The 12,511-nt window shown below is 40.6% G+C and overlaps 1 protein-coding gene across 1 annotated transcript; it reads left to right on the top strand.

Annotated features, from left to right (window-relative positions):
- The first annotated feature begins 1,665 nt into the window (after nt 1-1,665).
- On the top strand, nt 1,666-9,495 carry arid5a (AT-rich interactive domain 5A). Its single transcript, XM_008282289.1, has 7 exons — nt 1,666-1,730; nt 2,874-2,941; nt 5,080-5,248; nt 5,344-5,396; nt 6,916-7,013; nt 7,096-7,255; nt 7,364-9,495. The coding sequence occupies exons 1-7, from the start codon at nt 1,727-1,729 to the stop codon at nt 8,621-8,623; spliced, it is 1,812 nt and encodes a 603-aa protein (XP_008280511.1). The 5' UTR covers nt 1,666-1,726; the 3' UTR covers nt 8,624-9,495.
- The last annotated feature ends 3,016 nt before the right edge of the window (nt 9,496-12,511 follow it).

Below are 12,511 nucleotides of genomic sequence, written 5' to 3' on the forward strand. Positions count from 1 at the left end.
TTCAAACCTTCTATTGGCTGCATGTGAGCTGTTGGAGATTGTGTTCACTCAGCTTTTGGTAGCTGTGAGTCAAAACAGCATGCTTGTGTGACTCCCATCTAAAGCCCGGTTACACTCAATGATGCAGTTTTGGCAGCAAATTTCTAATTCAGGTCATTTACTTGCACGGCAACAGTTTCACTCACATTCGGGTCAGGGCGGAAAGTTTTTGGTATAATTTCTTTACCGTGATGCGCTCAAAGATCCACATTGCCAATACGCTTCACAGAAAATGATGTGCTCCAACTTTAAAAAGTTGCATCAGCATCACATGAAACCGCCTCTCTTCCCTTCACGAGTACCACATGACAAGATTCCTTTCACTGCAAGAACACTCTGTCAAACTTAATGCCAGAGTGTCTGGATATGAGCATGAAACTTAGCACAAGCACATCTGGTTGCTAGAAGAGTGAATAAAAAGTCTCACAGTCAGTCATACTGTCCATAAAATCTTGAAATAAAGTCAAAGAGACAATTCTGAAGTATTCTAGGTAAGCCTAGTTTATACAACAGAAGCCTAGACTGGCATTTCCTTTGTTTCTGATTACTAATAACTCAGATAAAGCTGCTTATCAAGACAAAGGAAACGTCATTCAGTTGGATTACGTCAAAATTACTTCCTTAGAAAACAGAAAAAAAGTATTATCTATTTACACTAGAGCAACATCAGCTAAATCTTTGAATCTAAATATAAGACGACTACATGGTTTTGTCCCTAACGTTGGTCCCTAACTCGGTTTTGTTTTCATTTTAACAATAAAGATAATAAATCAATGAAGCGAGATGCTTTAAAAACACAAATTCACTGTGATAGTTAATATTTTCACATTACAGTTTTGAGAGAGCAGCGCATGTCCTCTCACTTGAACACACATCACTAAATGTTGTGGGGGCTGATTGGTTGGAAGGTGCAGATTCATTGTTAGTAAGAGGTCAGTTGACCAGACATGCAGATGTTAATATCAGCTACTTTCTTTTTGTCATACATCAGTTGTGAGACATGCAATTTGTCCTGATCTGAATCCTCAAGCACGTGGTGTATCCTTGTGCCTCCTTGATTTAAGAGTCCACTTAAAAAAAAACAACAACATTGTTTTAATAGTGTGTAAGTCCAGGAAATGTCAAATCTACATTTAGATGCTTTTAAACCTTCATTTGAACATCAGTGTTTATTTCACTTCCCTAAATTAAGTAACTTTCCTGAATTTGAGTCTAGTCTGTAGATTAAACATGACCAGGTTTTTAATTTTGGTAATATCCTGTCAAAAAAATAAATAAAGTAAATCCTTTTAACTTTCTGTTTCTTCTTATTTGTGACAATCTTCACTTATTATTCAATTTATAATATGGAAACTGTGCAAAATAAAACTGATTTATAATACTCATCTTTACACTGTTATGTGCAGTAAAACATACAACATGAGAAAAGAACACATGTGGTGATAACATATAAAGCATTTGCATTTTAAGAAAATCAGGAGATGAAACATTGTGAGACTTGAACAAAAAAAAGAGAGAAAGAAAAACTCAGTTTCCCAGAATCGTTTGCTGCAGTGCCACCAGTCAGCCAATGAAAGCGTCCTGTGGAGACACCTTCCTATTTCATGATGTCAAGTTGAAGAGAGCGACGCATGAATTACTGTCACAAAACACAGTCAAGCCAGAGACTAGAGGACAACTTCTGGAAATGGGTGAGAATGACTTTTATCATTATTTAAAGTCAGATACTGTTTATTTTTTACTGTTTCACACAATCAGTACAATTTAAATACTGTCTAATTTTAGGTATTATATTGTTAAATATCAGCACTTTGACTGACCAAGTTTGCAATGATATTAATTTATGAAAGAAACAAACTACTACATTTAGAAACGTATGTCATAGCAGCACTTTGTTGTTAATCTCAGTTTTACAGTGCTAAAATTAATCTTTCACAGAAGTTTGACTGACGCAACTATCTGATTAAGTTACAAAGGCTTGTTTTAATACACGACGTTCAGCAGCCGTAAACAGCAGCAGTACATGTTTGAAACAGTATATCAAAAATAATTCTTGAACATGTGAAATAGAGAAGTTCGGGGCTACTGAAAGCAGAATTAAAGGTTCAAGCCGCAGCACAGGAAACAAGTGATCTCAAAAGAGAAGCATATTGGTTTTGCACATAAATGATATCAGTGTGGGTGGAGGGCTGTGAGGTATCGAGCTGACAGTTTGTGAAGAATGAAATTTCATTCTCAGAATCACATTTCATTCCCAGGCTTGTTATTTTTGACTTTCTTCCTTTTTTCTTTTTCTCTCTCTCTCTCCTAAAATGTGTACATGTGATCCTGATGAAACAAGCAAAACTACACTCAGACACTTTAGGACGAGATTATTAAAAGCAGACACACATTATTTTCTAACACTGGTCCTCCTTCCTCATGCTCACTCGAATACAGAGTATTTAGGGTCACGTAACTTCACTGTAATTGCATCTGGCTTTAGATGATCTTGCAAAACACTGTAGTTCTTGTGTTACAATACCATACACTGCAGCATACAGGCGGTTATGTTCATGAGCAGGAAGTGGTTTTGCAACCTGTGGTTTTATATCACACACAGTTGACAATATGTTCTACAGATTACTATTTTCTTGCTCCAATTCATCATCTGACCATTGCACATGTAGTTTTATTTTTAAGCAAAAAAAATCTGTTTGGACTGTACATTGCTACATAGAATGTTTCTCAAAATGAAGAAGTGCTTCTTCGCCATGTTTCCTTGAATTCAAATTCACAAACTCCGAGGACTTATTTTTGGAGTGTTAAATGTCTCTTCTCTGTAATGTCTGAAGCTCAAGAGGATCAGAGCGAGGCATCACAACAGACGGCAGCCAGTGACGAGGAGAAGGCGACGAGTCAGGTAACGACCTCCGTCACTGCTGATAAAAATGTCAGTTGGTCTTCTGGCAGCAGTCTGAACAATTTCTATCATTTACAGTTAATCAGTGACTACAGACATGACTGCTCAGAATGTGTTGTGCTTTCATTTCCCTTTTTTAGTGGATTTGAGATAGTGGCAGAGTTTTTGAAATGCTGATTGTGTGTGTACAGTCGTTTCATCTTCATGGCTGATTGTGAAATGAGTAACAAGGAATAAGTGATTCTTCTCTGTATTCTCAGAGGGCCACAGAACGCACGCACATCTCACACACCGCAATATTTCACATTGGCGCATAAAGAAACTGCAGGAGCGCCGCCACTCGCTGCCGCTGTTCTGGTAACTGAAGTGTGAGCTACAATATGAGAAACACAAATTAGCTCATCAAATTTCCAGGGCTGATGTTAGTTGAAAGCCCGGTGGTTTCTGTGGTGACTTCTGGCCTGCCGATAGCATCGATCCAGAACGCCACTGACAATCATTGTGAGAATCACATAGCAACACATTGACATCAACATCAGCCCACACAATTTTCCAAAAAAAAGAAGAAAAAAAAAATTAATGTGTGAAAATGTTTCACAATGATATTCGCCCTCTTATCTCGAGTGGGATCTGCAGCAGAGAAGGGGCTACGGTACGTGGCTTGATGTTTCCTGTAGGCAGCTATTCATGCATAAACCTGAAAGTTTTGTGAATCAGATTTTAAAAAGAAAATGACTTCACAAATACAGATGAATTTCATGCAAGATTCCCAGCAAGATATTGACGTAGTTCATCAGATACATGCAGGCGGCTTCAAGTGGTTTGTGAATTATGTTTTGTTAGACATCCCCTTTTAAAAAAAAAACAAACAAATCGCATGTATGTATGGGAAAAGCAGCTCATCAGTGTGTTTTTATAGGTGATACAGTGGAAAGTCAAGAGCTGCTGGCTGTTAGCTGGGAACAGCAGAGTGGAGCTGCTGAACTGTGACTCAGTCGGGGCTATCTTGGTTAGAGGCCTGCACCTTCACTATTACTCACTCTAGAGGTTTACTTCTCGGAACCAGGAACCACACAGAGGAACTTGATTCAATATGAAACCACCTCGAGCTGTTTTGTTGTACAACGAGTGCCACATAAATATCGGCTTCTGCGTGTGGTGATTCAAAAGTAAAATATTGACACTGTCTCCTGTGACATCCAAACTATTGAAATTGATCATTGCAGCTGTGATGTGAGATTTCACTTTTTTTTTCTTTTTTCTTTTTTTTTAACAAGCCTGGTGTAAAAATCTGAAGCCTCTGATTTCGCTGCAATAACAGAAGCAACTGCATCAGCGTTTGAGTTGCATTCACGCAGCAGAAATAATGCCACGGCTGTTTAAAAAGGAACAGCTTCCTATTATTTATATCACACGTAGACTGTATGTCGGCCTCGTCCAACAGTAAGGTTTTACAAGATCATCAAGGCTTAAATACAGAAACCGCCTGATCCTCAGCCAGTTTCTCTTCTTAAGTGTTTCGTACTTCTCTTCTTGAATTCTTTCTAACTGATGCTTTTAATTCTGCATGCCCTTACTGTTTCATTTCTCCTTTCTTGCAAACCACAAATAGTGACATTGTCAATTTCTTACACTAGTTCTGGGTAGTCTAAGCTGGGTACACCTCATTTCTTGGTATCTTAAAATCCTTATCAGCATCGCGGACGCTAGTTTTGTATAAACACATGGCACATTTTTAGCCGCCATAAGACATCTTTAACTGCTGTTTGCCCCACAATATATAATGCTTACAAGACCTTATAGACAAACCTGGTCTTTTGGCTTCAACTGACATATGTGATACCAGTGACTGACAACTCTAGACCAAAAACCCCACAAGTCTGCTGCTTTCTCTCCAGACAGGATGTGTAGCGGTTATCTATTGAAAGTAGTGGTAAAACCCTTCTCTCTGATTTTGATGTTTCATTTCATCATTTACGTCTACAGATGACTCTGTGTGCGTTTTTTCCCATCCATTGTATCTTACGTTTAACTGCTAAACAGGTTTCCTTGCAGCGCAGGGGATCTTGTTGAATTTGCAAGATAATTTTCACACAAAACACACTGATTGTGCTTCTGTTGCCTTCTCTCCACACCAGGCTTCCCCCTCTGTGATTGAGATAAATGACTCTACGACCGAATGCGAAGAAGAAGTAAGGCCCAGTCAGGTGCAGATGGAGGAGAAGGCTTTCGCGTCAAGCTTGCACTCTTTTATGAAGGAGAAAGGAACTCCTATAGAGAGGATTCCACATCTGGGCTTCAAGCAGAGTGAGTTTGTGTCCGTTAGCACGCTGCTGTATGAGCACAATATTCACATAAACTTGGAATTAAAATATTAATATGTGTGTCATTTCCTCTCTCAGTTAATCTTTGGAAGATCTACAAAGCTGTTGACAAACTTGGGGGCTATGATTCAGTAAGTTGTTCAAAATTCTTTAACTGGTGCAGGAAGGTTGTAGTGTACTGGTGTTTAAGTGGAAACTGAGCTTTAGATGAGACGTCATAACGTGGGGGATGTTTAGGCTGCTGATCTCTCACTGTTGTTGTGTTGTCTTTGATGCTGATACTGTGGGACAAGTTGTGAGAGTGAAACTCACACTGAAATGGAACCAGATCAGGGTTGGAGCTGACCACCGCCGCTGGGTCCCAGGGTGTAAACACGACAATATAAGCTGCCTACATGTGCCCAAGTTTAAAAAAAAGAAAAAAGAAAGTGTTTTTTCAGAAGTGAAAACCACCAGCCATGGCATTTAAAGGGTAACCAGCCACTGTTCTTCCTCAAATGCAATTTTAAAACTAGCTGTGGAAGCAGATATGCCAGAGTCCAGTCACATGACGCACAATTCAGCGCAGTTCAGTTTTATTTATAGGGCAACAATTAATAATATATGTTAACTCAAGGCATTATACAATGAAACCCAGCGACAAATCCAAAGATTTCCTTGGATTCTTTTATGAACCTGCACTTGTTAGCAGTGGGAAGAAAAACTCAGCTTTACTAGGAAATACCTTCCAGCAGAACTGAGCTGAGAACAGGTCAACAATGCACAAAAGAACATTAAATACTTTGGTGAGATGAGACTTTAGGAACATGTGGCTCCAGATCCAGACAGAGAGGACAAAACACAAACTACAGGAGAGTAAAAAACACAAAGATAGATAGACAGATGTTTATGTGTCCGCGTGGGGAAATTGGTTTGCAGTAGAAAGCACTGAAATAGCATTTCACACCTAGGTAGCCCACAAACACAAACACCTCAAACCAATGTCTCCACATTTCACATGTTATGGCCAGACCTGCTGGAGCTTATTTCTTGTCCACATTTAAAAACTTACATGACTTGTGGGAAAAAAAAGACAGTTTGGACCCGTTTTTTCTTTAACAGAAAATCACTGACAAGGAACATTTTCAGTGTAATCTTAAAGGCAGAGGGTGTCTGCGTCATGAGTCCAAACTGAGAGCTGAATCCAGAGCAGAGGAGCCTGTTAGCTGAAGAGTCTGGCTCACATTTTGCTTTTGAAAACTTTGCGCACCACAAATACACCTGCAGTGTGAGAGTGAGGTTCTGTGTTCGGATAACATAGTCCAATGGGTTCTTTAGGATACTGTGGAGCTTGGTCATTAAGAGCAACAACAGTCAAATACATTAAAATAAACTAATTACTAAATACATATTTATTATTAATTACTAATTAATCCAGTATGATTTCAACCACCGTCAGTTCTGGATCTATTTCAACACAAAAATAGCACAAAAGGAAGTTATACTATCTAAAATGGCCATTTCCCCATAATGTGGCCCCCTAGTAACCAGTTTGTGATTCTTCCTGACAGCCATTACCATCCATTACCTCACACGTGAAATAAAGATTATTGCAACAGTTTTGGGCTTGGTAATCATACACATTGTTGTCTCCACTGTACCAACCAACAGGTGACAGCAAGACGTCTTTGGAAGAAAGTGTATGATGAGCTTGGAGGAAGTCCAGGCAGCACCAGCGCTGCTACTTGCACCCGCAGACACTATGAGAGGTGAGGATCGGTTTTGTCTCCCGCTTCCAATTGGTTTCAATCGCAAAATCAGCCAACTTTCAATCTGTTGTTTTGCTCGCAGGCTGGTTCTTCCCTTTGAGAGACACATAAAGGGGGAGGAGGACAAACCTCTGCCTCCAAGCAAACCACGGAAGCCTTATAAGAGAAACTTGGATGGCAAAGTGAGCAAAGCCGAGGGGAAGAGGAAGAGGACTCACTCTGACAGAGAGGTGGATTCTGAGGTAACAAATGGCATCTCTGAAATGAAATCTAAATAGTAAAAAAACGGGCTGATTTCTGCTCCAGTTTTTGTACATATTATGTAATAAAATATCTATATTATCTTGCAGATACTCGCCCAAAGAAGTCCAGAAGCTGCCTGTCAAGGTGAAGCAGTGATACATCCTCACTCTGCCCTCTGGGCCGCCACCTCTGACCGACGCCTCCCAGACTGCTCTCAGCCAAACAGAGCCAACACAGATCTTTGCACTTCTGTCTATGCCCGTCTCCTCCAGGTCCCCACGTCCAGCCCCTGGATTGCTCAGATTCCATCTGCAGCCGGAGAGGTCATCTCTCCTCTGGAGAAAAAAAAGCGGATGGCTCAGGCCAGTCTTAACTTGCCTCTCAGTCCTCAGAGCGAGGATAAAGAAAGGCCCTCTGTCATCCATTGCTCCCAGTCTCCAGCTCGGGCTTCTTCCAGCAGGAACTACAACTCCTCCGATGGCTCCCCACTGCCTTTATCCTCCTCCTCGTCCCGCAGCCCTTCCCCTTACTCTGTCTCATCGGAGGACGTTTCAGCAGCAACTGAAGATAAACCTGCTTCAAGCTCAGAACTGCCCCAAAACTGCTCTGGCACTGCTAAGAACACATCCGGCAGCAGTGAGGAGCGCAAGTCTGTGAGCTGCAGCCAGACATCTAAAGACCCCGCAGGACCGATTAAGGACGTTTCTCCGGTCAGCTCCCACTCACAGACTGCTGACTCAATAAAAAGCCAAATTACAGATTTGACCTGGAAGCCTTACCACAAAGGGGCTGGCAAATATCTCACTCGTCCTTCCCACTTGTCCTCCTTCTCTGTGAAACCTGACTGGGCTCCGACATCTACCTCTAGTTTCACCAAAGTTATTCCGAAATCTGTGCCGCTTCTGCGGCCCGCACCCATTCGGCCGAGTTATAAAGGCCACCAGAGCAGGTTGCTCCAGCAGGACGACTCTCTGTCTTGCGCAAAGAAGGTGAACAACGTGGCTCCGTGGCCTTATCAGATGGAAAAGAGGGAGAAATCCAGGACAATGCCACAAAAAGTTCCTCCCGCTCAGCAGAGTCTGTCTCATTCCCCCGCCAATCTGCCGGTGCAGTGCGTTCTGTCGGGCTACGACAAATCAGGGAGAGACTCTCGGCACCAGCCCGCGTTACATCCTGCGTTTCTCCCGAACAGAATGAGGCTGCCTCAGTCTCAGCTGGTGTACCGTCATCTACCGATGGGCCCAGCAGCTCACTCTGCTCTCATTGGGTCTGCTGTCTACCCTTATCCCTACCACATCCCTCTGTTAAACCACCACACTGCATACAGCCTACCCCCCATGAATCCCATTTATTCTCACAAGCTGTGATTTTTTTTTTATATGTCAACTCCAGACTTTAGTGATTGTTGTTTACTTAACAAACAACATCAATGAGAATTATTGTCTTTAAGTTGCAGCCTCTGAGTATGTTGTCCCACTTTTCCTTTGTTCAGTGTAATTTTGCCGAGGCCTTCCTTTAAATATGTGTACGCACACGAATATTTAGGTTCTGTGGCTTCGCTCACAACAATCTCTCACTGGAAAACTGCAATTAACCGACCGACTGTGTGGCTCCTCCGGGACCAAAGTGCACTGAGGGGAAATGAAGTCAGAGCAGTGCTGGCGAGAGATATTTAGAGAATTACAGCGAAACGGGTCAGAGTGCATTGAATCGGTGCATTACTTGGGGAGAAATCACTCATGACTGTGTGCCATGTTTCTGTAGCTGCTAGTGTCAACTGAGAGCAACCTTTGTTACAATTACGTTTTTCTGTTTTATCATTTTTTAAATGTTGTTTTTTTGTATGTGTAGAAACGTCACTTTAGAAAATTATATGTACAAGAAAAAAAAAATGTCAATGTAAATGACATTTATTTATGATTATGGCAACCGCTTAAACACATCCGGTTTGGTTAAAGATCCAGATTTGAAATTCTATTTTTGTCAAAATGTCAGTCATGCCTCATTTGTTGTCAGTTGCACAATTTAAATAGTTTTTTTTTTTTTTAAAGCCAAAAACTCCCTACTGGTTTTCATGGTACTGTATTGTAAAGTCTGTTGAGGATTATACTGTATGAATGCTGCCTTATATCAGTGTTAAGTATGTTTTTTAAATATTGTGTGCAGATCGTATTGTCATTCAAATGTATTTAAAAAGAAAATCAAGAAGAAGTAACAAATAAACATGAGAATATTAAAATCTTTGCTTCTGAATTTTTCCCACGACATATCACCACCATGGTAATGTTAATTTTGTGTAGAGATTTTCATATTTTTCCTTTTTTTTTTAAGTCCCACCTTTTTACACTGCAATATCCTATTAAGCCTTCATTCTGCCTTCAGACTGCATTTCATGTTATTTTTTGAGCACAAACTTTGGGCAGCTGTTGCTATTAGTGGCTGTTTGTGTGCTTTACAAAGCAACTGCAGCTCTGCAAGGCTGCGGTGGGACCTGGCTTCAGCCCTGCAGGTCTGCTGTCGCACAGACAAGCTCAGAGGATGCTGCTGTGACACCTGGTGCGCGATACTGAACCGTAGTGGCAGAACCACAGCGGATGCAAGATCATTACTGGTGAAAATAACAAAGAACTGTGGGGCAAGAGCAGTGAGGAGGAAAGAGGAAGAGGAAATCAGACAAATGAGATTCTGCTGCAGCCCACACTGTGGTGCAGAACAGCTGGATCGAGCAGATGATGGCATTTCTGATAAATTTGCAGTCGCTGAACCGCAGAGCGAACACAGGAAACATGACAAGTTGACTTCGGGAATCTCTGAATCCATATTTCGACAGCAATGCTCTGTTTCGTTTATTGTGTAAATACCCATATTGTGTGTTCATCCATTCATTGCAATACTGCCACTTTCGAGAATAATGACTTGTTATTAATATCCAGGAAAAAGTCAGCAGCTTCACTCCATGTGGTGCAAGTCAGTTATGTTGTCACTCAGCTTCACTTCAGTGGAAAATCTCTTTTGGGAACTCTTTGTATTCACAAGACCAGATAGCTAATATGTGTTCTCCCTGGATTAAATAGTAGGCGTTTTTCTGAGATGAAGGCAGGCAGACTTCTTTTTTTTTGTTTCTTGATAGGTGCACCTCTAGAAACTTTTCTCTGTGGTGGGCAGATGGATCTGCTCAGAGTCACACGAAATCCAAAGCTGAATTCCAGGAATTCTGTAACGCTGTTAAAGCACAGAAGGTAGACAAAAGCTGTGTCAAAATGGGAGTTAAGATATCACATACTGATATGGTTTCTTTTTTTTTAACAGATAAGGTTACTAATTACTAATAAAAATCAATTACTTGGAGTAACTGTACAGTCGAGGGCAGAAATGAAAACGTTAACTACCTAATTGGATGTAATAACTCTGAAAACGATCCTTCCTGACTTGAATATATATTTTTTTGGTATAGTGATAAAACACACAGCCCATCTGATGGCTGCATGGACAACTTAAGAGAGGAAAAAAATGTACGTCCTCCCCCGACACTGTGTCCTCATCATTCCCTCTTGTAGCAATCTGAGAATTCTGCCAGAGGACACAACCAGTTTTGAGATGTGTAACCTGCTTTGATGGTCCACTCTGAAAAAAAAAAAAAAAAGTGTCTCTTGTCCTTACATTTATTCCGTTTCTGTTTTGTAGCTGCACTGACGGCTGGAGTCCTGCTATGTGGAGGTTTTGCATGCTTTCTCTGCAGCAACTGAATGTTTCTTGAAGTGAGTCGCGAAGAAGCAGCTCTGTGGACGAGAACTGAATTGTCGCACGTGTGGTCAAGAAGACGCAGACTCATTCTCAGAAAGTCAATCATGCAACTGGAGGATTGCCGCAACAGCAGACTGTGACGTGAGGTGTCACCACAGTGAGCTGTCAGTGTTTTCCAGTGTTTATCATTTGAGCAGAGTGAGTCTCATTCAGCGTCGAAGGTGTGATGATGTTGACAAAAAAAAAGCTGAACATAAATTACGTCCTGAGTCACGACCATCAGCTCAAACTCAGATAAAAACCTGTTTTGGTTGTATGATGTGTCATTGACGAACCTACACCTGGATCGTTTATATTAAAGCTGTTTTTTTGTGGTGTGTTTGCTGTAAACAGAATGAAGCTTTTAGAAGTTAAAGGAGCTGGTAGAGGTCAAACACAGAAGTAAAACAATGTAAATGCTGGACTGATGTTTGCCGAGTGGACACAAACACATCTCCAGTGGGATGTTTTTAAGTATCTAAAGCTTATTGTAGCTTCATCAGGACAATCTGTGATTGGTTCCCCAAAGAAGAACAACTTAGCTGACACTCATAGAGATTCATCAGAAAGTCAGCCCAGACAGAGGTATTTGTTGTTAGAACAGAATGTCTGGATTTTCAAAATCTGGATCCAGCTCTACATGATTGTGTAGGAACTGTAGTAAATATTAGACCAGCAGGTGCATTAACACAGTAACAAATGTCTTGATGTCTTGTGAATCTCCTCTTTGGAATTAATACTTTTTAATTATATATAATCTATTATATCCAATGTAATGTATTTGTTAATTATACTTCACATCATTGGCCTAAATCTGCAAAATAAATGCTGTCAAATAAATGTAGTAGAATAAAAATATTCACCTCTGAGATGTAGTGGAAATAAAAAGTGGCTTAAGATGGAATTACTAAAGCAAAGCACAAGTAGTCCAAATTGTATTTCAGTACAATACTTAAATACTTCCCACCACAAAACTCACAAAAGCAGACTTGAAAGTGCTGTAACCTCCTACTCTGTCCACAGACGGGGAAAAAATTAGTCTTAACTTTTTGGGACTTTTTTTTTTACACCTCATTTGGACAGTTAATGGCGAAGGAAACATGTCAGAGAGAGAAGGTCAAAACGCGCTTCCTCAAGTTATGATCCTTTTCCATATAGTTTCATTGTGATTGACGTTTTGAGTCATCCATCACCTGGCAGTTTCACAACCATTCACAGTCTGAGACATATGAATCAGTGATGGGCCATGTGATTTGTGAGTGACAGTCTACATTATGAACTCCACATCAGCAGTTAGAATTGAGGAAATCTTGTGGATGACAGGTGAAATCTCTTAAAAAACTAAAGAGGGAAGTAAAGCTACTTATTTTTTCCCCCAATCTTCATTTAAGTTCAACAGTGAATAGTGTATAATAGTAGGAATATGATATATACAAATATTCCAAAATGCAGCTGAAAGACATCAATGCATG

The sequence above is a fragment of the Stegastes partitus genome, unplaced genomic scaffold, assembly GCF_000690725.1.
Source record: "Stegastes partitus isolate 25-593 unplaced genomic scaffold, Stegastes_partitus-1.0.2 Scaffold266, whole genome shotgun sequence".
Taxonomy (NCBI): Eukaryota; Metazoa; Chordata; class Actinopteri; family Pomacentridae; genus Stegastes; species Stegastes partitus.

What these genes read in the sequence shown, in the direction of transcription:
- arid5a (XM_008282289.1), top strand. An exon ending in AGGAGAAGGCGACGAGTCAG is followed by an intron (nt 2,942 to 5,079) that starts GTAACGACCTCC and finishes TCTCCACACCAG; the next exon opens with GCTTCCCCCTCTGTGATTGA. An exon ending in AACTTGGGGGCTATGATTCA is followed by an intron (nt 5,397 to 6,915) that starts GTAAGTTGTTCA and finishes ACCAACCAACAG; the next exon opens with GTGACAGCAAGACGTCTTTG.